Raw genomic sequence first — 22657 nt, forward strand, 5'->3', positions numbered from 1 at the left:
CATTTTGTGTACAATTTAGTAAATTACTGACTGCGCCACGTGCAAATATTAATATCTACGAGTATAGCGATTCCTACGCTACAACAATACAACAATAGTATATTTTCTACGCCCACCATTAAAGCGCCACTTTATCCACGATTTCGTGACCCAAAAAGTGTCATTTTAGTCACGTACGGCCAAAGACGTGACTTAAGTGGTTTAATTATTTTTACGCCGAACAAAAAGTATTTTAAATATTCCAACATAATAAAATATTAAGTAATAGGTAATTACGATTATTATAAGCGATTTATTTCCAGTAATAAAACATGACGATTTGTAGAAGTTTCGGTTTTGAACGAAACTGAGATTAAAACAAAACCAAAATTCGGTTTTGATTTTAAATCACAATGATAGCTTCAATTCCGCAACTAAAAAATAAATTGATTTTCGTTCAAAGTAAATAAAACAATACTTTCTAATTATCTCGCGCTTAAAAAAAACGTGTTATTTTTATTATATTTATTTTCATATGCTCATATTAAGAAAATAATTGCCTACCTTAAAAGATAGTTAATTTCCTTGAGTAAAGTCCTTGTGTAAAATCATGCATCTCATAAACAACGCACTCTGTAAAAGTATAGGTTAATGTTTTCTTTAGGAAAGCCTAAGGAAATTGAATGCTATTAAATTTAAACAACTGTTTTCACTTGCATTAATAATTCGGGACATCCCCCATTTATGAGAAAATCGTAAAACATGTAAATAATTACACGCATGTCGGAAATGTCAATGTTAATTCATTAATATTCTATAATGGTGAATCTCTGGCATTATCATTAGCATTTCTAATTAAGGATTTTGATTCCGGAAGTAAATCCATTTAATTATAAATCAACTATAGGTAAATTGCTTTAAAACATTATTAAAGTCCAGCTGCTGGGGAATGAAGTTTTCAGCAAGTATTACTTAGTTTCATGTATGAAATTCTATTCATGTATGTTTGAATAAGATATACCATTACACACCTTTGCACAACGTATTAGTCGCTATTAGTTCGCTAGTTTAAAAACAAGGTTATGTGGATAAGAATTCAAATTGATCAAATTTCCGTTCGTTCACTTGTTTGAATTAAACAAGTGCTAAAGAAAAACTCTGACTTAGCCAAGTCGCCTATGTAACAAAAACTAAATTATGTTATTATGCGAATAACACACTTTTTGATAATTTAAAGTTAAAATTTTTTATTTGATACATTCAATATATGTGATACTATTACTTTAGAGTGTTGTAGTCTTTGAATGAGTTAATGATAGTGCTAATGACAACTTTAAATGTAAATTTTTCAATAATTGACCTCAAATTAAAATTATTTAATAAGCAGGTGTGTGATTGAAGATTCGTGCATATTGTTACTACATTATTACACTGTATCGTGAGCGTGATCCGATCACCATGCATTTAATGAGGTAAATGAGGTAAACGCATAAATTACATAAAAGGCGATGTCGCTTAAAAACTAATAAAGTATAAGTGTTATAAGTAAACACATTTTCACGAAAGCGTCAATGGTACAATATAATACATATAATTACAAATAATTAAATCAATTACATATAATTAATTCAACGTTGTACCCATAAAACTTTGTTTTCGCATTTTTATCACTACATAAATTTAAAAACAAAGCTAACAGAGTACTTAAAATGTCAGAGTGGGTGTCCAAATGTAAATTGACGCATGCTAACCTGATTCATAGTTTTTATTTGTTTTGTTCGTCATCTTCATCTTCATCGTCCTCACCACCGCCTTCCATTTGTCGTCTAAAGCTGCCATCCGGATCGTACTTTTGCAAAAGCTGTTCGTACAAGTCTTTATAATTATGCACCAAATGTCCAATGATCGTCCCGCTGATTTCTTTTTGCTTGTCCGTACATTTCGCACAATTTGTCTGCATCGCGTCAGGTAGATACGCTAAAATTTCAACGCAAACATATCAATAAAGATGCGAGAAAAGTGTCAACTGTAAGTGTTGCCTGTATCATCAAATAATATGTCTTCTTTTGTTTGCTTGGTATGGTGATATGCAAATAACTTACTCTTCAACATATTGCCCTCTGGAGTGCATGGACCTTTATCCAACAAACAATTTGCATAATTTAACAGCAACCTCTTGCTCTCAACGATGCGTTTTACATCGATATTATCATATGTTGTGTCGTACGTCGTTATGGCTCTCTTAAAAACACTGGATTTAACACAATAGAAACAAAGTATCACAATTAGAAGTGATGATTTGTTTGGAATCATGTTTGCGTACTGTTTTGGACCAGTCTATGAGACACATCAACGTGAAATGAGAAAATTGTACTATTCCATAAACTTTCATGCGATACAAATTTCAAGGTGGACTGGCAGAGTCAATTCGTGCGTTATTAGGGATAAATTGTTATTTTTCTATTTAGTAACATGAATTATTTTGATACATTTTAAACAAGTTTTACAAGATTGGTTCCGATGCAACATCGCTTTTGTTTTCCAAATATCTTGTTTTGTAACTTCCGGTCGGATCGTATTTCTCTTGCAGAGGACTCCACAGTTCCGGTTTGTTGTCAATTAAAAATCGAATAATTTTATCCGAGCCTTCCTTTTGTTTCTCACTGCATTTGCTGCAATCTGTCTCAATCGCATCCGGCATGTTCTCTATAATAATTCAGTTATAATTCACACAAATATTTGTATTAAGTTATTTACTTCTCAATTCTAATCCGTCTGGTGTGCAAGTGCCTTTCTCCAAGAGACAATCGACATAGCTCTTGAGCAAACGCTCGTTCTTGAGGATGTCGTCAAGATCGACGTTGTCGTATTTCGTGGTGTAGGTTTTCTCTTTTGACACAGTGCATTGTGCGGCTATCACCAGCCCGAAAAGCAATATTAAACGCACCATGGTCACGTTAACGAATAAAACAATGCCGGACAAGAAGATCAGTTTTCCTCTGGTAGCGATCTGGAAAATACACATGGTTTTTCCACGAGCTATTGTTTTTATATCACATTTTCATTGCAATTGCATTCAATGACGTGCAATTGAGAGGAAGTTATTAAAGAATTATCTTGCTCCATTATAGTATTATTCAATAAATAATAATAAAAATAGCGATGATAATATTATTCTTCGAAACAGATGTCATCAAATGCAATTTGTTTGAAATATGCAAGAGTAATATAATAAGTCAATTATATAAAAAAGAGAGAAATTTTATAAATCATTGAAATACAATTTATTGTTTGCAATCAAGTTGCATAGCATTGTTATAAATAAGACTTTCTTGGAATGACGCGCCGGGACATGCTTGGGCACAAAAAGTTATGCTAATTTAAAGAACTCCAAATACACACATGCCAAGTCATTGTCATTAATAAATATTGGCATTTTACGACCGTGTTATAACTTAATAACTCAAGTAACCTGTTGTATAAAACCCAACTCGAGAGCAACAGGAAATCAATAACAGTAAGAAGTCACCTTGATACATTTCGTACATTTTGTTTTCAGTTCAATAACTCAACTGTAAAACAAAATAAATGTTAATCATCAGCAACCAACTAAACAATTTTTATGTATGCCATCTGCAGTCACACTTCTAAAATTAGTAAACAGAGATTTGCAATTGAATAGCTTTAAACTTGGTGGTTTATACAAGTGAAATATAGATGTCTCCACCAGTTACATTGAATAGTATATAATTATAACCAATTATGAAACATTTACAAACATGTTATGTTTGTTAAATTACCTTATAAATTACACTTTAGCATGCATTAACTTTTGTCATAAGATCTAATAAAGTAACTTACGTGAATGTGCATTGAATTGATTATTTTCTGAATAGGTGTGGATTATTTTTCCGAAAAATGCTTCCAGCAACAAACTTTTTTCTAGTAATATAATAGACGTAATGGATTTTGCAAAAACACATAAATTATAACAATTATTACAACAGATCGACGTTACTGATCCTGCGGTAACCTTGATCAGTAATTCTTGAAGTAAATTAGGCTTTTGCATCTTGATGATTGAGGAAAGGAAACACGATCTGCAATCGATACGGAGGAAAAACAGCGCATATAATACTTGTAAATATAATGAACATTGCACACGCACGTTATATTATTTGCATAATTAAATTCGGTGAGTCAGATAACATTCATTTCCATCATTCTAAACGCAAATAAAACGTTTTAGAACTTAACTGCGCTTTTTCTGTAGCAAAAAATATAAAATTAAAAAAAAAAATTAAAATAAAATTTGAACTTGCTTTAGGTCTTGCCCTAATCAAATATGCAAAATTCAAAATTCTACTCTGTATTATTATATTTGGTTAAAAATCATATGCATTTACATTTACGATATTTGTGATAATTTAATAAAGGCACGCAGCGAATGCTGTTCGGAGAAGTTGAAGTTAAATTTACGTTCGACATGTCCTCGCTGCATGTCAAGGACCACTGCATTGAATCGTTAAATGAAACAAGCTGCTGTGTAACTACTCGAGCAGAGACAAACATCTTCGAACACGAACCAAAGCTGGTGCTCGTCTCAAGAGGCACAGTAAACAACAGAAATCCTCGAAAACTCGTTGTGTTACAGTTGTTACACTTGTTTTGTCTGCGGTTCGCATCGTGTACCATAATTTCCGCATGGAAGAGTTACACAACATGAGAATTTAAACCTGTAATTATATACTACGTCCACAAAATTCTGCTCACAATGTGACTCAGTTTTGATTGATTTGATCGAAACAAATCGACTCTATCGACGCGTCGTCAGCGAAGCATAAACAATAATTACACAGAAAAAACACACAAAAAATTAATGTGAGTAATTTAATAATTGGCAATTTGATTGCATTTATTTGAGTTTATTCGTAATTGCGTCAAGTTTTAATTACACCGTCATATTGATCAATTTGAATTCGCAGCGCGTGCAACTTGTAAATTATTTTTATCGACGTTCGAATTATTTGCAGCGTTTTGCTGTTGCCAAACCATCACGTCTGGCGCGTTCACAGGATCGTTTTTTGTATTCACCAGTCGGATCGTAGAGTTTCTCCAATCGCTCCCAGTAATCCGCGTCGGTGTTGAGGAAGTAATTGAGGACCTTCTTTGAGTTCTCTTTTTGTTTCGGGGTACAATCGGCACATTCAGATTTTATGGATTGAGGTAAAAGTCCTAAAATGTAAAATATTTAATTTTGTGTATGCAATAAGATAATTAACACTACGTTTGACTTCGGCACCTTCCGGTGTACAAACACGCGTCCCCAGTAAACAATCAACATAATTTTTCAGTAATCTTTTATTGCTCAATACTGCATCTACATCAACGTTGTCAAACCGTGACGATGATTTCTGCCCTTGCACTAGCGCCAGAACAACGCACAATAACACAATCACTGCTGACTTACAAGCAAACATTTTGAAATCTTCTTTTAGAAAAGAAATCGTCCCTTTATATATCTTGTCACTGGTCAACTCGGAGGATTTGGATGGATCTTCCACTCTGGAGGGAATCATGTAGGTGTATTCAAGGTGTGCACCAAAAGTGCAACGGCATCACATGGCCGAACAACACATTTATGTGTGTATATGTGGTAAAAACAAGATTTTTATCTTCGGATGAACAACAACGAGTTAGCTTACATTATAAACATGTATGCATTCTGTGTGAGACGGTTTTATTCAGCAGCGCATCGATGCGGTGAGTCGATTTCACCTGCTTCCAATCTCTTGCACAAGCGACGTTCGAAGTCACCGCTTGGGTCGTACTTGGCTTTGAGCTCCTTCAGAATCGCCGGTTCATTCTCGTGTAGATGGATGATCACTTGATAGGCGCGTTTCTTCTGTAGGTCGTTGCATTTTATACAATCAGTTTCCAATGCTTCACGTAGATTTTCTATTCAAAAAAAAAGAAGAAAAATGATATTTAGTGATTACAGAGTATTTAATTGACGCATACGAAACTGAACTCAAGTTTTGAACTCTTATTACTCTATGATTGTCTTGTTTTGTGATTGACTGACATTTTATTGCTCTAGGGTTATAATATACACTAAATTAATGATGAAAAGGTTTTAAAACTGGGGAGCAACTAGTTTTTATACTTTCATGTTACCTGAATGATAAAATCGGAACGATTTATAAAAAACAAATGACGTAAGAAGTAACCATGTTTATAGATCATAATAAAATACCGTTCTGAGAAGCCAACAACAACTATCTTTCATCGTCTGGTCAACATAAACAAAAAGTAAAACGTAACAGAGTAATAAACATACTTTTAAGTTCGGCAGCGTCTGGGTTGCAGCTTCCTTTATCCAACAAACAATTAATGTAGTTGTTCAACAAACGCTTGCTTTTCAAGATGGCGTCCACATCGGTGTTATCGTACTTAGTGGTGTATTTGTCGTCGGCTGGCTTCGCAGACACATTAAGAACTGCTACACTTGCAAATGCACATAGGAGAACGATACTCTTTGAGATATTACACATTTTTATTTTTTTGTTTATCAATACTGTTCAATGTTGTAAATACTACTGATATGGTTGGACCCGTGGTTGGACCCTTTTTATACTTTTGTCATCAGCATATCATTAGAAGATATAATAATAATAGGTAAACACTTTATCCGGTCATAGTTAATATTTAATAATAAAGCTATCACAATAACATTACTTGATAAGCCCGTATTGGTCATTGGATTAGATAAGATGTATATCAGAAAATTGCAGGATAATTCAGGTCGTTGCCTGATGGAAAACACAATGTGAATATTATAAAATAATTACAAACATCAGAATTATTTTATTTACTGCCTATTCATTGTACTTTGTAGGGTAGACTGGGTACGGTAGTACCAGGGGGGCGGTAGTACCAAAGCAAATATCTCGTGAACAGTTGAGCACAGCCCTATGCGTTCAAGGAGTGATAGTAGCCGCATACAAGTTGAAGTATGTAAGTTGTAAGTTGAGTCACACAAAGCCAGTTACTCGCGTGTAGGACGTGTTTTTGATTTTTTGAGATCAAAAGTAAATATTTGATGATGAATTGTTTTTAGTTTTTAAATCTTGTCTTGCGTGTTATATTATACGTGTGTGTTTATTGAAAATAAATGGTTTTTGAAGAATAAAGGTATGTTAATCAAATTCTTGTATCTCTATTATTTTTTTTATTATTAAATATAATTTGGAAAATGTCCACATGGGGACGGTTGTACCAAATAATATGGGGACAGTTGTACCGGTATAAACGACCCCATGCCTTGTATTATTTTAAAGTAAAATTTCTTTTTCTTTCTAAACGTAAAACGTTTGCTTTATATTAGATGCCACGAGTACGTATTCGCAAAACAGGAAAAGGCCAACATGATGATAGCGCTTATATCAATGCCTATGAGTGTATATTGAGTGTAAGAACTGGGCTCATGAGCAATGCACTGACGGAGAACCCAGCTACGTATGCAATAATTGTGATTCAAACTAATTTTATTGTTGCACACATAGCAGGACATTTAAGTATAATTTTAAAAGTGTTTTCTTTATTGTAATAAATACGTTTATTGTAATAAATAAGTTTTATTTCTGTATGGTACAATCGACCCCACCCCCTGGTACAACCGTCCTGAGGTCTGAGGTCGGTTGTACCATTTCTCACCCACAACAAAATTTAGATTTATGAAGGTACTTGTAACCTTGAGGGATTAAAAATATGGGCAAAACGTAGCCAGATGATTAGGCATTAAACTATGACAAGTACCATTGGGCTAAGTAAAATCCTATTAAGCCTACAGGCAAAAATCTAAAAAATGGTACAACCGTACCCAGTCTACCCTACCTATTTACAATATATTACTTGAAATTTAAACTTACAAATTGTCAAAAAATAATGGTTCAGTGAAAAGAATGTTTTTAAGTGAAACCTTTTAAGAAGCTGCACATAATCGACTTTTCTACATCTTTCGTCCCGATAGAGCTGTGCCAGTATTGTATGCAATATAAAGCACAACTTTAATGCCTTGTGTACATAAAAGAATATCAAAGCTACCTAAGCAATATTAATATAATAACCTTGGGGTGATCAATAGTGTTTGTTTCCTTTCATTTTCGCTTGTTTATCGTTACGCTGCAACTATTCCGGCGGTAAGTGAACCATTGCTAGGGTCAGTTTGTATGGTTCGCAAGTTTCTCAATGTAGCCGTTCCACACGGACACACTTGTGCCGCTTTACAAAAACTTATGCCATTGGGTCATGATCGACATTAATGTTTTCATTAATTTTAATCATAGCAATAGAAAAGATAAAACAGTAAACAAATATTAAATAAGTCTATTAAAACTCATCGAAACTAAATACCTACAAGTCCTTCACGTTTCACATGTGCAACTAAAAAACTAAAAAGAATTCCATATTTTCGGAATAAATCGCATGTGTAAATAAATGATTTATCATGCAATCGTTTACAAGCAAATGCTTTTTAAACACGTGACCTTTGAAGCAAATATTTAGTTTAAAAGATTGAAATCAAATATTTAGTTTTTAATTTCACAATTAAGTGTGCGGCGCGGACGTGAACATGAGCAGGTGATTATGAGCATGCGAGCAGCATTGCTGATTTTACAACGCTGAAATCGATTTGCGCGCCTAGCTGAATTACATAATGGTGCAAGGCGTTAATAAATGGATTATAATCGAGTTGATTAATACAACAATCGTAAATTAAAAACATTGCCTAGGCGGGTGTCAGTCGAGTGACCACGGTGTGTATTTCATTTATTGGATATCAACGTTTTCCCAAGGTTTCTATACTTTTAAAATGATAATGAGTATTAATTATTCGCAATAAATTAATTAAATAAACGAATACCCAGAAATGCATCTAATTTAAAAGGTCAGACTGTGATTTAAGAAAATTTCCACGTCTGATAAATATTTACACTTTAAATTTTCACATTGTCACATCTTCGACTTTAATCATTCAGTTTTGTTGTTATTGTTGCTTGCGTTTTGCCTTGGCCTCGTACAAACAATGCATACTTTTCAAAGCTAATCAATATCCAACAATCACGTGTAATTAATATTAAATATGTAATTAGTAAGAAAATTGTTCGCAGAATTATTAAAACATTGAATGCGTGGACATCACGCCATGACTATTAGATGTGAAGTAACAATCAAATATTTGTCTCCTAACATCCATGACAAATTTATTTAAGCTCATATTGCGGTTTTGCCTTTACGAGGAAACGCACTTAAACTAATCGGCGCTTTGTGTCTGCCTCCGTCAGCGACCAATTTACGTCTGTAAATAATTAAATGTGAAGTTTGTTATTAAATTTCCATTCAATAACATGGCAATACATAAAAAATTATAGACGATTTTTATTTGCATTAATTTTATTTATTGCCCGCGTTTTGAATTGGGCACCTTTTTCTAAACATGACATGGAAGTCCACATTGCTGGTTTTTGCACGCCTCGTGGATGCGACCACTTCAATATAATTAATTACGTTTTTTTTTCGTCGTTGGAACGATATAATGAGTGACGCATTTCGCATGGGCCCCACTCTCGCACGGCGGCATCTCCGCGCTCGGTATAAAAGCACCTGCGTGATTAGAAGACTTCACACATTTCAACAAGTGTAAAATTAGCAACAACATGAAGGGTCTCTGTGTTCTCGCTCTTTTCGCCGCAGTTGCGATTGTGGCGCATGCCGCCCCCGCTCCTGATGAGAAGTACACCACCAAGTACGACAACGTCGACTTGCAGGAGATCCTCAAGAACAAGCGTCTGCTCAAGAACTACGTCAACTGTCTGTTGGATAAGGGCAACTGCAGTCCCGACGGCGCTGAACTCAAGAGTAAGTTAATAAATTGAATAAATTTGTCGCACATCGGAAATAACCCCCGAGGTCGACTGGAAATATACATCACCTTGAAGAGGCTTCATTTGCAAATGCACTTTTTTAGAGAACCTGCCCGATGCCATCGAGAATGAGTGCAGCAAGTGCAGCCAGACACAGAAGGACGGCAGCCGTGTGGTCTTGCACCATCTGATCGACAACGAACAGGAATGGTGGAAGCAGTTGGAAGCCAAATACGACCCCACAGGCACCTACAAGAAGAAGTACCAAGAGCAAGCTGCCAAGGAAGGCATCAAGATCTAAATATCTAAACAATTTAAACGAAATTGTCCCTCCGATGGCGATACATTTTTTTATACAATAATAAATTTTGTTTTCATTAAAAACTCACGCAGTTTTAATGTACGTACTTTAAACCCAGCGTTTTAAACGTGTAGTTTGTGGTCGCAAATCATGGAAATTACACGCGACATGTCAACCGTAAATGGTCATTTTGTCATTTCACAACAAAGACGGTCCCGCAATGGTGCGGCCTTGAAGTTCGGAGGTAATAGCAATTTCAAAAAAACTTTAATTTATATTGTTGTATCTTGGAGCAGAACAACGTTATTGGTATAATTAGAAATGTATATCATAGAAACTGATATTACTGGTTTGATCGTTGGCTGTTTACATCGTGACGGTGTGGACTCATAAAATTGCAGCAGCCATTTTTTGTTGTTAAAGTTTTACTATAATCATCACATAAATTCAAATTTTAATATTAATAGTGTAGACAATTAGGATACGCCAAAGACGTAAAGAAACTAATCATACAATACTTACAAAACATAAATAGAATTAGAAACTAAACTAATCGTCTTTCCGCTTTTTACTCTTCACTTGCATTTGTATACTCTCCGAGTCCCGCTTGCGTTTGCTTCCAGGACCTTCGCTTGTACGCGTCTCCCTGCGCGCCGGCGCAGATGTATCCGTCTGCGCTTGCAACAAAATCTTTATTTGTTCGACCGCCTCCTGCTGAATGTCCATCGTCATGTTATACACCGTATCATTAGTCTTGTTATACATGATAGCATTGTTAAACATCAACAATAGATCACGTTTAAATTCCGCTGTGGTTCGAGTAACCCCCGATTCAATATTCTTTTTGATCGTACTCAAATCAATCGCGCGCTTAACAAGTTTATGATAACCAGGGACCTGCTCGTTGGTGATTGGCTTTTGAAACAACGATGCGTACTTATGATTTGACAATCTACTGTAAACCAGCATCAGCGACTTCTTCCAACTACGATAATCTCTATCGTCTTCAAAGTACGAACTTGCAGGTGAATTTGGAACGGAATCAATTGGTGTGGCTGGTGTTGAGTATCGTCTAGTATTGGGTCTTGTATCCTGCTCTTGTTCTTGTTCTGGTTCAACTTCGGGTTCTTCTTCAGTCCAAGGACTATTTGAAGTTTCATTTTCAGTCTTGACTTTTAATAATGCCGCTGGTTTCTTTGGTTCTTCTTGTTCGGATGAACTGTCAACCTCTTCCTCTATATTTGCATTCACGGCTTGTTCCACTGCCAACAGAATATCAAAATCAGACTCGTCCTTTTTCTTCGTTCGCGAATAATCTCGCTTTGCTTTCGTTTTGTCTATCTTCGTGACTTCAATATTCTCGTCATAAATATCCTCTCTATAATCAGGAGTGAATGTGTCGCGTGTTACTTTCAGTTCTGGATCGGGTGTCTCTTTCTTCAACTCATTCTCCGATAAAACTTCAGACGATTCCAAACTCTGGTCTGATGATTTTTCAAGAGGAAGATCCTCAACTTCAACAGTTTGATTTTTATTCGTAGATTCAGTATTAACTTCATCCGCTTCAGTATCCGGAACTTTATCTTCAGTTTTTTCTGGCGTTTCAACAGGTTCTTCTTTTATTGCTAAATCGGCTGTAACATCAATTGCTTTTGTTGTACTTGTAGATGTGATTGTTGATGAATGGACAATGTCTTCAATCTGAGTTTTGTCTAGATCTTTGCTGATATCTTCATCGTCCATTACAACCACTTCAACAATTTCTACACTTCCACCCACTGTTTCTGGATTTTCCTGTTTTACTTCAACTACTTCTTTCGTTGTTTCTTCAACGGCCACCCCAGTTCCAACGCTGCTACTATCCTCTTCGAATGGCTCAGTAGTCACCTCTTCACTTGCTGATGACTCAATCGAAGGAGAATCAACCGGCACTTCGGAGTTGTTTGATGTTGAAGTGACTACAGTCTGCACACTGTTACTTGTACTCCTCGACAGTTTCACCTCAAACTCCGGATCCTCTTGGAATTCAAATGGATCAATCTCGGGTTCCTTCACAGGCGGCTTGGTATCAACGGTTTTCGCCTGTTGCACTTGTTGCTTTTGTTTTTCTGCTTCCAACTCAGCCTTCTCCGCTTTTTCCTTATTATCCAACTCTTCCAACTCACTCTCCAAGTTGCTGATAATATCATCGCCATCTAATAAATCAGTTTCCGGATCATTCACAATGTCCGCATTCTCAATCAGATCACTAATAATCACATCAACTTCTTCGTTTTTGATTTCGGGCAGATCACCATCGCCTACTTGCAATATTGTGTTTTCAATGTCTTCTACTAAATTTGGAAAATCGTTTGCATTGTCTAACAATTCGGAAATTGTATCTTTCTGTGACTGTTGCTGTGAGGGCTCTTGAGCAATGGCAGTGCTTACCAACTGCTGAATTCCAGGTGATACCTGAACTGACGCTGATGAAGACAGCAGGCTAGCGATGGTAGGATTCGTGCTGGAGTTAACTGGCCGTTGATTACTGGTAATAGCGGAATGTAGTATTGATGATGTCGCAACATTTTGTGAATGTGACGGCGATTTTAACAAGCTTGTTAATAACGGAGAAAGTGCAGGTTTTGTTGGTGTTTCAGGCGTTGGTTTTGCTTCTCCCTCATTATCGCCATGCAGCATTGAATCAATGGAATCCGACGCTTTTCGTTTTTGACCGGCTTGTGTCATCGTCATCGGCATTTTTAATGTAGGCCTCCAAGCCCGTTCGATTTCCTCTTTGCGTTTCTCGCGTTCATTCAGCCATTGTGCATGTGCAATATCTTCTTTTTCTTTCTGAGCTACTTCTTCATCAATTTCTTGGCACATTTGGTCAAGTTGTTCTTCTGTTATACTTCCTAAATAATTATACAAGTATTAAAAGCGCATACTTTTAATTTTAATAGAATAACTTACCATTCCTGAGTAAAGTCATCTCTTCCTGCAACTTTTTATATTCTGCCTTCTCTTGTTCCATGAGTTTCTTCATTTCAAGCATCCTTTCTTGAATGAGCTTCTTTAAAATGATATCTGCTGGTGATTCCAAAGCCTCCACACCTGAGCTTCTTTTCTTCCTTTTTGGTGTATCAATGTTTTCAAGCAAGGCTCCATACTGTGCAGCACAATTTTTCTGGTGGAACCAATCAGCAGGTCTGCCCTCACCAAAAGGTTTCAGACTTCTGCAGACGGACATCCAGTTCTGGTCGCCTACCTTCGCCACAGCAAATGATAGGCATAATTGTTCTCTTATAGACCATTTATCCAGTGGTTCACGCTTTCTTTGTAAGCGTTCTTGAATTGATGCCATTTTTTTAAGGTTATACGTAGATTCCGCCTGAAATCATTAAAATTTAGCATTATAATATAATAAACCACGTTAAATTGTATTTTCAACAAGATTAGAAATGTGTCACTTACAGTTTCAAACGTTGATTCAAACAATTGAGGTGAAAATTACTTCAAAACACCGAAGAACTTGTTCACAACTTGTTAATCAACAAACATATACAGCATTTGACGGATTAGTAAACATATTGCCTCACTTGCGCCCTCTGGCGGAGATGCGAATGTGACGCATATTTGTTGGAAGCTAATGCGAAAAGGTCATTGATCATTTTCATTGTGAAAATAAAAGTGTTGCGTAAAAAAGGTAAATAACATCAAATCTGTTTATTTTTCTACTTTATAGGATCTCTACAGAATACTGTACAACTTTGTGACATATTTAGCAAGTTATTTTTGGACATTAATTGCACATTGCAAAATAAGTGGAATGATTATAACATCTAATAGAATAACAGGAAATTTTTGAGTACATATCCAACTTGTATTAAGTTAAACTGGCTGTGCACCTATGCACTTAAACGCGGTAGTTCTTGTGCATTTCTGGCCTGATATCATACACCAACTGAAGAACCTCCCTCATGACCTGAAAGAAGAAATGAATACAAATTATTAAGACAGCCAAAAAATAAAGCAGAAAAACATACAGGTTCCTTCTGGCTTATGATGGCTTTATTCATCTCTTCAATACGATGTTTAGTATCCTGCTCAATCTTGGCAGCAACATCCTCCCTGGAGCCCATGTGCTTGGCCTCAAAGTCGCGGAATTGACGCTCGCGCTCGGTACGGTATTTCTCGATCTCATCCTGAGCTTCTTCCTTGGCCTGCTTGAGCCTTCTCGCTTTGCCTGGATTAAAATAATTACATGCATATGAAGTTAGTGATCTTGTGACTTGTAGCTTGTGATGGAAAACACCCATTATCAAAACGAAACTTTTAAATACTTACGTTTGCGGGCTTCTGAGACTTTCTCAGCAGCACGTTTTTCCGCGGCCAAGAGTTGTTGAATGCCTTGAGTTTGACTAGCCATTATTGCCGATTATTTTATGAACTTTTAAGCTGGAGTGATGAAAAGGCAAGCACAAACTGGAGCGTTTCGTTCAGCTGGTCAGGCGACCTACAACTCGGGACGAAGTCATATGATCGATTTTGTTTCGAGTATTTCACGCAAGGTGCAGTTCCATCTACTAGTTCCACCTACTGTCGATAGCAAGCACTACATTAAAAAAAACTTTATTCAAGTTTACTGTTAAATTACTGGAAGTGAAAACTTGAAAACATTTTTGAATATTTAGGAATGGTTAGGGAGTAATTTCACAATAAATGCTTTATTTTTCAGTATAAAAATTGTATCATTTATGTGGTAAAGTACAATATTCATTTATTGCTCCATCGTACACAAACATGACAATTTATATTACATTAAAAATTTAACACTTCGGAGCTTTTACAATTATTTTACATTAAATATTATTATCCCTCAGAAAAATCAACTTTTATCCATAATTTTATCGACTTCTTCACCATCATTCACGAGAATTGTGTTTGTTTTGTACACAATTTAATTTCCTATCGCTTCCGCCGCGCTGAATATCTAGCTGAGTATCTAGAGATGAAGAATTAAATTCTTCGTCGGGTTGTACTTGTCTGTTCAGGAATGCGACCTGCAACCCGCGAAAATTTTGCATAAAAAGGTGATTTATCGGTTTGTCGCCTTTTTCGAGAAATATTGGTTTTTTTACGGGTTTCAGTAACTTTAGCGCGGCTTCGAAAGATGCAGAATTAAATTCTCCGTCGGGTTGTATTTGTTAGAGGTAGAAGTGACTCGTGTGTTGGGCACCGTATGAAGGTAGCGGTAGAAGTGACTTGATTCAGGGCACCCTACAAATAGAGGTCGTTTCCGAAGGAAAATAATATGAATTATTGAATATTTAGACGATTTTTATTAACAAAAATGATATTGGTATGTTTTTACGCTTTTTTTGTAGTTTTTGAAGAGATTTGAAGCAATTTTAAAGAAAATATGTGATTTTATGACAAAGCTATACTTTTATTGACTAATTTATTGCTAAATTGATGAATATTTGCATTAAAATTTCAAAATTTTGTTCATTTATTTTGAATTTATATAGTCTAGCGACAAGTACATTTGAAGTTCATGTGTAAAAATTGCTACTAGTTTAGATAGGGTGGTGCATGCGCAGTTGCGTGTACGTGTGACACACGGGCACTGCCATTTAAGTGCGTGACCATACACTGACTCATAGCCAATCACTCACTGCCTCATAAGCACGCCACACTTTTTGATACAGTTGGTATTTTCTTGAGGTATTCAAAAGAAACCTCAGATGGCGCAATAATGCATGTTTTAGCTAAAAATATTCCTGCGAGTGAAAGTCGGCGTGCCCAGTTGCTGTGTAGCCGGCATGCAACTCTTACTTCGTGCGATAGGTAATAATACTTAAATGGGTATTCGTGTTTCGTGTTGTAAATTCGTTATATCGCGTTATATTTGCTGGAATTTAGTGTTAGCAGACGGGTTTTAATCGCTAAATATTTATCGCGTTGTAATCTTCGGAATTCAATGTTTTATGTTTTTAATACAGTTTCGCGTGTATCAGGGATCGACTGCCGTCGGACGCCAGTCGGCCATGTTGTGTGATAGTAGATAATATTTTGGAGTGGTGTGAACCATTTTTGTCTTCAGCAGAACATGTCGGGCGGCTAATCTACCTGGTCCTAAATATTATTATTTAAATAATTATGGCAAATAAGACAATTTTTAAGGCAAAGTTTGGGTTTCTCCGGAACTCGGATTTATTTCAACATTGTCCGAAATTGTATAACTAATGTTTTGTTTCTTGTTTATTTCAGTATCTACTTGTATTTGATTTACGGTGTTCGATACGCTGGTGAGTGAAATTTTTCATTGTTCATAGCATCTATTTTTCGATTTTACGGTTTTCCTGCAATTAGAGAATGAATATCTTAAACTTCTTTTTGTGGAAATTTCGGTTAAGCTTTCCGCAGAAAATTTGAAAATGGAAATTCAAACTTTTTTATTACAGATGTTCAGAGCGACGTTTAATTAAAAAAAAAACGTTGCTCTGAACACTTTATCATAGTAAAATTTTACTCTAGGACTCATAGTTTTTCCGTAATTTGACTAAATGCGAACTTCCATTTTCCGGAGAAAAATTAAATTTGAAAATTTGAAGTTTTATTTTGAATTTTGCAGTAAAAAGTCCTCCTGGGCATTTTATTTTAGTAAAATTTTACTCTTGAACTAATAGTTTTCTCGCAATTTGATAAAATGTAAACACATTTTGCACAGAAAAATTAAATTTGAAAATTTAATGTTTTTATTCTGAATGTTGCCATAAAAAGTCCTCTTAAGCATTTCATTTTAATAAAATTTTACTCGTGGACTCATAGTTTTCCTGTAATTAATCAAATGTGAGGTCACATTTTCCACAGAAAATTTAAATATGTAAGTTTAAAGTATTTATTTCGGATGTTGTTATAGAAAGTCCTCCTGAGTATTTTATTTTAGTAAAATTTTACTCGTGGACTCATAGTTTTCCTGTAATTAATCAAATGTGAGGTCACATTTTCCACAGAAAATTTAAATATGCAAATTTAAAGTATTTATTTCGGATGTTGTTATAGAAAGTCCTCCTGAGTATTTTATTTTAGTAAAATTTTACTCTTGAACTCATAGTTTTCCCGCAATTATTGGTGGTTTGCAGCCAGTTTCGTGCCGGTCGCTGGTTGATCCGGATGTGTTTTGACCCACTCGTATGGTTTGTTCGGACTTCTGCTTTCTAAATTTGTAAATAAATACTATTATAGTGATGTTATTAATTCTTTATTTATTATTTTAATGTACATTATTGTTCAAAAGTGGTAGATATTTGATCGCATAAAAAACTTTAAAGAAAAGTTTGTCAGCTGATACGGTGGCAAATCCGCGTTCTTCACTCGCGTGTCTGCAGATACATCTGTTTTTATTTCGATAGTTGTATCTAGGTTTATCATTATTTTTAATATCAAAGAGTAGCCGTTTCAAGAAGCGTTATAAAAACATGGTGTGGAAAGCACTCTGTATCTAGTGAACTAATTGACTTGCTTAGAGTTTCTTTGCGCTAGAATAGAGTTAGAAAGTTCCTCTACAAGATGCGTACCCTCCAACCTCTCAACCTTTCTGATAGTGCCTTAAAATGATCTTCAAAAATGAGCAATTTTAGGAAAACTTGAAAACATGGTGTGGAAAACACTCTGTATCTCGGGAACTAATTGACTTTCTTAGAGTTTCTCCACCCCAGAACAGAGTTAGAGAGTTCCTCTACACGATGAATATCCTTTCAATCTTCTAGCCCTTCCGGAAGTGCCTTAAAATGTCTTTAAAAATTCAGCATTTTTAGGAAAATTTGAAAAGATAAGATAAAAAACACCCTGTATCTCCGAAACTAATTGACTTTCTTGGAGTTTCTCTACGCCAGAATAGAGTCAGGGAGTTTGTCTATACGATGCATACCTCTTCAACCTTCCAGCTCTTTCGGAAGTACCTTAAAATGCTCTTCAAAAATGAACAATTTTAGAAAATTTTGAAAAAATGGTGTTGAAAACACCTTGTGTCACGTGAACTAATTGATTTTCTTGAAGTTTCTTCACGCATGTTAAAGTTCGAGAGACCCTTTACACTATGCATACCATTTTAACCCTATAAACCTTTTGCAAGTGTCTTAAAATCCCATTCGAATATCCTATTTTTGTCCAATAAATTTCATTTTTTGGCCGAATAACAGGGTCGAACTTTTTTAATAAATCCTTTTCGGTCGAAAAAATTATTTTTTGTTAAAATATTGTCGGTTGAATTTTTTTGTTAAAAGTTTTTTTGGTTGAATTTTTTTTTGTTAAAAGTTTTTCGGTCGATTTTTTTTGTTAAAAGTTTTTCGGCCAAAAGATAGGATCGAACTTTTTTACTTACAAATTTTTGGTCGATTTTTATTTGTTAAAATTTTTTTGGTCGAAAAACAGGATCGAACTTTTCAACTTAAATTTTTTCAGTCGAAGAACAGGGTCGAATTTTTTGGCAATTATGTCAAGAACAAAAAGGTCTACGAAAAACGAATGCATTTTACTCTAAAATTATAAATATAGGGTCTAAACGGTTAATGTTACCTAGTTCCTAAAATAAACGATGTAGAATTAAATTCTATATCTATCAGTATCCGATTAAGAATTTAATAAAAATTAATAGTTCCATGCATAGTACGAGTACAAATCTTTTTATGTTCTGCACTACCACACTGAAAGTATCAGTGTTTACATAAAATAAGTTCCTCTATCTCCTGCAGTTTTGTGAGGTCACCACGCTGTTGGCTTGCGTACCACGTTAGTTTCATTTTTGGCGTCAGGTGATCAAAACGCACATTTTCTTTACAATATTTTGAGTTCCTTAATTTTTAGTCACGTTATTACGTACAGTTTCTAAATGCTCTTTCGATTGTGCGCGAATGAAATGTCCTAGAACAACAATTCTTTCAGATAGTAAGTATTGAATTTGTTTATCATTTTCATAATTAATTTGTGTGATTAGCACACGGAAAACATGCAAAATGTAATTTTGTGCTATAATCTGCTTAATTTTGGTTGTTTTAGGTGTCTAGCGGGCGAACGAAATATCCAAGGACAGCGATTCTTTCATCAGATTGTAAGTATTGAATTTGTTTATCATTTTCATAATTAATTTGTGTGATTAGCAGACGGGAAACATGCAAAAATGTCATTTTTGTGCTTCGATGTGCTAATTTCTTGTGGTTTTAGGTGTCTAGCGGGCGAATGAAATGTCCTAGGACAACGATTCTTGCATCAGATTGTAAGTATTGAATTTGTTTATCGTTTTCATTATTAATTTGTGTGATTATCACACGGGAAACATGCAAAAATGTTATTTTTGTGCTTCGATGTGCTAATATTTGGTTGTTTTAGGTGTCTAGCGGGCGAATGAAATGACCTAGGACAACGATTCTTGCATCAGATTGTAAGTATTGAATTTGTGTATCATTTTCATAATTAATTTGTGTGATTAGCACACGGGAAACATGCAAAAATGTCATTTTTGTGCTTCGAGCTGCTAATATTTGGTTGTTTTAGGTGTCTAGTGGGCGAACGAAATATCCTAGGACAGCGATTCTTTCAGCAGATTGTAAGTATTAAATTTGTTTATCATTTTCATAATTAATTTGTGTGATTAGCCCACGAGAAACATGCGAAAATGTAATTTTTGTGCTTCGATGTGCTAATTTCTTATTGTTTTAGGTGTCTAGCGGGCGAATGAAATGTCCTAGGACAACGATTCTTTCATCAGATTGTAAGTATTGAATTTGTTTATCATTTTCATATTTAATTTGTGTGATTAGCACATGGGAAATATGCAAAAATGTCATTTTTTTGTTTCGATGTGTTAATATTTGGTTGTTTTAGGTGTCTAGCGGGCGTACGAAATATCCTAGGACAGCAATTCTTTCACCAAATTGTAAGTGTTAAAATTCTTTATTATTCGAAATTTTTTGTTAAAATTTTTTCGGTCGTAAAACAGGGGCGAACTTTTGTAATCGAATTTATTTTACATGAAAATTTTTCGGTCAAAGAACAGGGTCGAACTATTTTGTTAAAATAATTTTCGGTCAAAGAACAGAGTCAAATTTTTTGGCGATTATGTCAAGAACAAAAAGGTCTACGAAAATCGAATGCGTTTTCTCTAAAATTGTAAATATGGTTTAAACGGTTAATGTTATCAAAAAAGTTACTAAAACACTCGATGTAGGATTAAATTATCTATCAGGTTTCCGATTTAAAATATAATTGAAATTAATAGTTCCAAGCATTGTACGAGTACAATTCTTTTCATGTTCTGCATTACCACATTGAAAGTGTCAGTGTTTACAAACAAACATGTTTTCTTATGTCGTGCAATTTTTGTGCGATCGCCACGCGGTTGGCTTGTGTACCACGTTAGTCTCATTTTTGTCGTCAGGTGATCTGCACGCACATTTTCTTCATTATTCAATCATTCATTATTTATTCATTATTCTTGAGTTGCTAAATGTTTCATCGATTGTGCGGGGTTCGTACCACGTGGATTGTACATACTCAGAGGTTAAATGTGATTGATGTTCCGTCGGCCGTCGGATACTCTTTTTGTATCATACGCGTATTTCATATTTATTTCGTATTTTCTGTGGATATGCCAAACGCGCAAAAATGTATTTTGCATCAAGGTATGTTCTCGCATTTCTTCAGCTATATGAAAATCAAATCCATTATTGACTTAATTTGTTTTTACTTCAACCGCGTGGTCTTTAACCACATAAATAATTATTAAAAATTATAATTTTTGTCTCTGTTTCAATACCTACGTTGATTTGCAATACGCATTCGATACATTGTTTCTTTTTCGTTTAATGTACACATTAAAAAGATTAAGATTGTCATGTGCCGTCGGTTGCGTTCTTAATTCTTTGGCGACTTTTTCCGGCTAAACCCATTACCCACCACTATTAGATACAATATAAGATAATAAGAAAGAAATATTTTGCATTTTTTATGATGAAATCTTTTTTTCAGCTAGTGCAGCTTTTGAAACAATTGGAATTTTTAAATTCTGTTTTTGGATTTTGAAAGATAATTTAATTTTTAATAGATTATTTAAGTAATTATTTTTCTATCATTGACGGTTTAGGCCCTATATGCAATTTTAATAAAAATGATTTATACATGCCAAAATGGCTTTAATTTGCAATTGTGTTACATGGTTCGGATTTAGAATTTAATATACTCACAAAAACCAGAAACATAATTCAAAAATTCTAATTATTACAGAATATGTATTTGTTAAAATAAAATATAAAAAAGGCAAAAGATTTCTCTTTTTAATGGCGAATACAGTTTTGACTAAAATTATAAATCCTATTTTCAGGTTTTGAAAGATATTTTAAATCTTAATTGACTATTTGCAATTTTAATAAAAAAATGTTTATACATGCCAATAAGGCCTTAATCTGCAATTGTGTTACTGGTTTCCGATTCAGAATTTAATCGGAATTAAAAGTTCCACGCATAGTACGAGTACAATTCTTTTCATGTTCTACTTTACCACACTGGAAGTATCAGTATTTATAAACAAACAAGTTTTCTTATCTTGTGCAATTTTTGTGCGGTTGCCACGCGGTTCGCTTAGTCTCATTTTTGTCGTCGGGTGATCTGCACTTCGCGTAATTACGTAATATTTCTAACAATTCTTTCTGTTCTACTGTGCGCGAGTGATGTGTGGTATGCGTTAAACGCGGATTGAACCTACGGAGACGTAAATCGTATGACTTTTCCGTTGGCCGTCGGATACTCTTTTAGAATTGTACGCATATTTCATCGTTGAAACAATGTGCATAATTAAGGTCCTTATTGAATAACTTATTGGATATCACGAAAGCCTAAAAGTAATTTTGCAGGTATGTTCTTGCATTACTTCACCCATATAAAATAGTAAATCCGTTGTGGACTCTACTTGTTTTTACTTCAACCGCGTGGTCTTTACGTAGGGTAAAAGAGGGTAATGGGGTCACTTAAGGGAAAACTCAAATATAATTTCAATTATAAACAAATTACTTATTGTAACCGCCATTAAGCATTGTTTACTTAAATAACTATTATTAGAAATCATTTTCAGTCACTTTGACAATCAATTTTGGATATTATTAAAGTTTAAAAAAAAATCAGATTTGACTCCCATTACACCTACATGCGGGTAATGGTGGTCACCCCTGGAGACAATCGGAATCAAACGAAATCTAGCAGATATCGCAGACATAATATTCCGCTAAGTCCCACCCAGTGCATTCCACATGAGCCCATAGCCCACAGAAGTGCATCGGAACCACATTTCATTGTTTTTTTTTTAAATCGTTGCACATTAGACATCTGTTTTCCAAATCTTTATCCTCATCGCCCTGGCATAAGTCATCAGTGCCAATATTGGAATCATAAATTTTGTTACTTTCCTGCAATATCA

At 34.8% G+C, this 22657-nt stretch overlaps 5 protein-coding genes and 1 long non-coding RNA gene across 6 annotated transcripts in view; 2 read left to right on the forward strand and 4 right to left on the reverse strand.

Annotated features, from left to right (window-relative positions):
* LOC135799283 (uncharacterized) overlaps positions 1-21425 on the forward strand; it is a 99597-nt gene extending 78172 nt beyond the window's left edge. The window contains exons 10-15 of the long non-coding RNA XR_010549967.1: positions 19249-19300; positions 19414-19465; positions 19579-19630; positions 19744-19795; positions 19909-19960; positions 20074-21425. This is a non-coding gene — a long non-coding RNA (uncharacterized lncRNA). The remainder of the gene's footprint in view (positions 1-19248; positions 19301-19413; positions 19466-19578; positions 19631-19743; positions 19796-19908; positions 19961-20073) is intronic.
* LOC135799663 (allergen Tha p 1-like) lies at positions 1210-2473 on the reverse strand. Its single transcript, XM_065312851.1, has 2 exons — positions 2082-2473; positions 1210-1956 (listed from the first exon to the last, which is right to left on the reverse strand). The coding sequence occupies exons 1-2, from the start codon at positions 2290-2292 to the stop codon at positions 1745-1747; spliced, it is 423 nt and encodes a 140-aa protein (XP_065168923.1). The 5' UTR covers positions 2293-2473; the 3' UTR covers positions 1210-1744.
* On the reverse strand, positions 2483-6587 carry LOC135799682 (uncharacterized). The gene is made up of 6 exons (XM_065312875.1): positions 6320-6587; positions 5722-5937; positions 5267-5404; positions 5032-5214; positions 2737-3039; positions 2483-2685 (listed from the first exon to the last, which is right to left on the reverse strand). Exons 1-6 carry the CDS (start codon positions 6531-6533, stop codon positions 2483-2485), a joined length of 1257 nt encoding a protein of 418 aa, XP_065168947.1. The 5' UTR covers positions 6534-6587.
* On the forward strand, positions 9646-10289 carry EbpIII (Ejaculatory bulb protein III). Its single transcript, XM_065312848.1, has 2 exons — positions 9646-9900; positions 10010-10289. The coding sequence occupies exons 1-2, from the start codon at positions 9699-9701 to the stop codon at positions 10204-10206; spliced, it is 399 nt and encodes a 132-aa protein (XP_065168920.1). The 5' UTR covers positions 9646-9698; the 3' UTR covers positions 10207-10289.
* Positions 10457-13766, reverse strand: Brd8 (Bromodomain containing 8). The gene is made up of 3 exons (XM_065312842.1): positions 13660-13766; positions 13159-13576; positions 10457-13100 (listed from the first exon to the last, which is right to left on the reverse strand). The coding sequence occupies exons 2-3, from the start codon at positions 13547-13549 to the stop codon at positions 10756-10758; spliced, it is 2736 nt and encodes a 911-aa protein (XP_065168914.1). The 5' UTR covers positions 13550-13576; positions 13660-13766; the 3' UTR covers positions 10457-10755.
* On the reverse strand, positions 13897-14730 carry LOC135799662 (V-type proton ATPase subunit G-like). The gene is made up of 3 exons (XM_065312850.1): positions 14533-14730; positions 14232-14431; positions 13897-14170 (listed from the first exon to the last, which is right to left on the reverse strand). Exons 1-3 carry the CDS (start codon positions 14612-14614, stop codon positions 14102-14104), a joined length of 351 nt encoding a protein of 116 aa, XP_065168922.1. The 5' UTR covers positions 14615-14730; the 3' UTR covers positions 13897-14101.
* Positions 21426-22657: the final 1232 nt, after the last annotated feature.

This window comes from Atheta coriaria, unplaced genomic scaffold (assembly GCF_025399875.1).
Source record: "Atheta coriaria isolate IRGN ID8LTWV9N9 unplaced genomic scaffold, Caltech_Dcor_3.1 hic_scaffold_9_pilon, whole genome shotgun sequence".
NCBI classification, from domain to species: domain Eukaryota; kingdom Metazoa; phylum Arthropoda; class Insecta; order Coleoptera; family Staphylinidae; genus Dalotia; species Dalotia coriaria.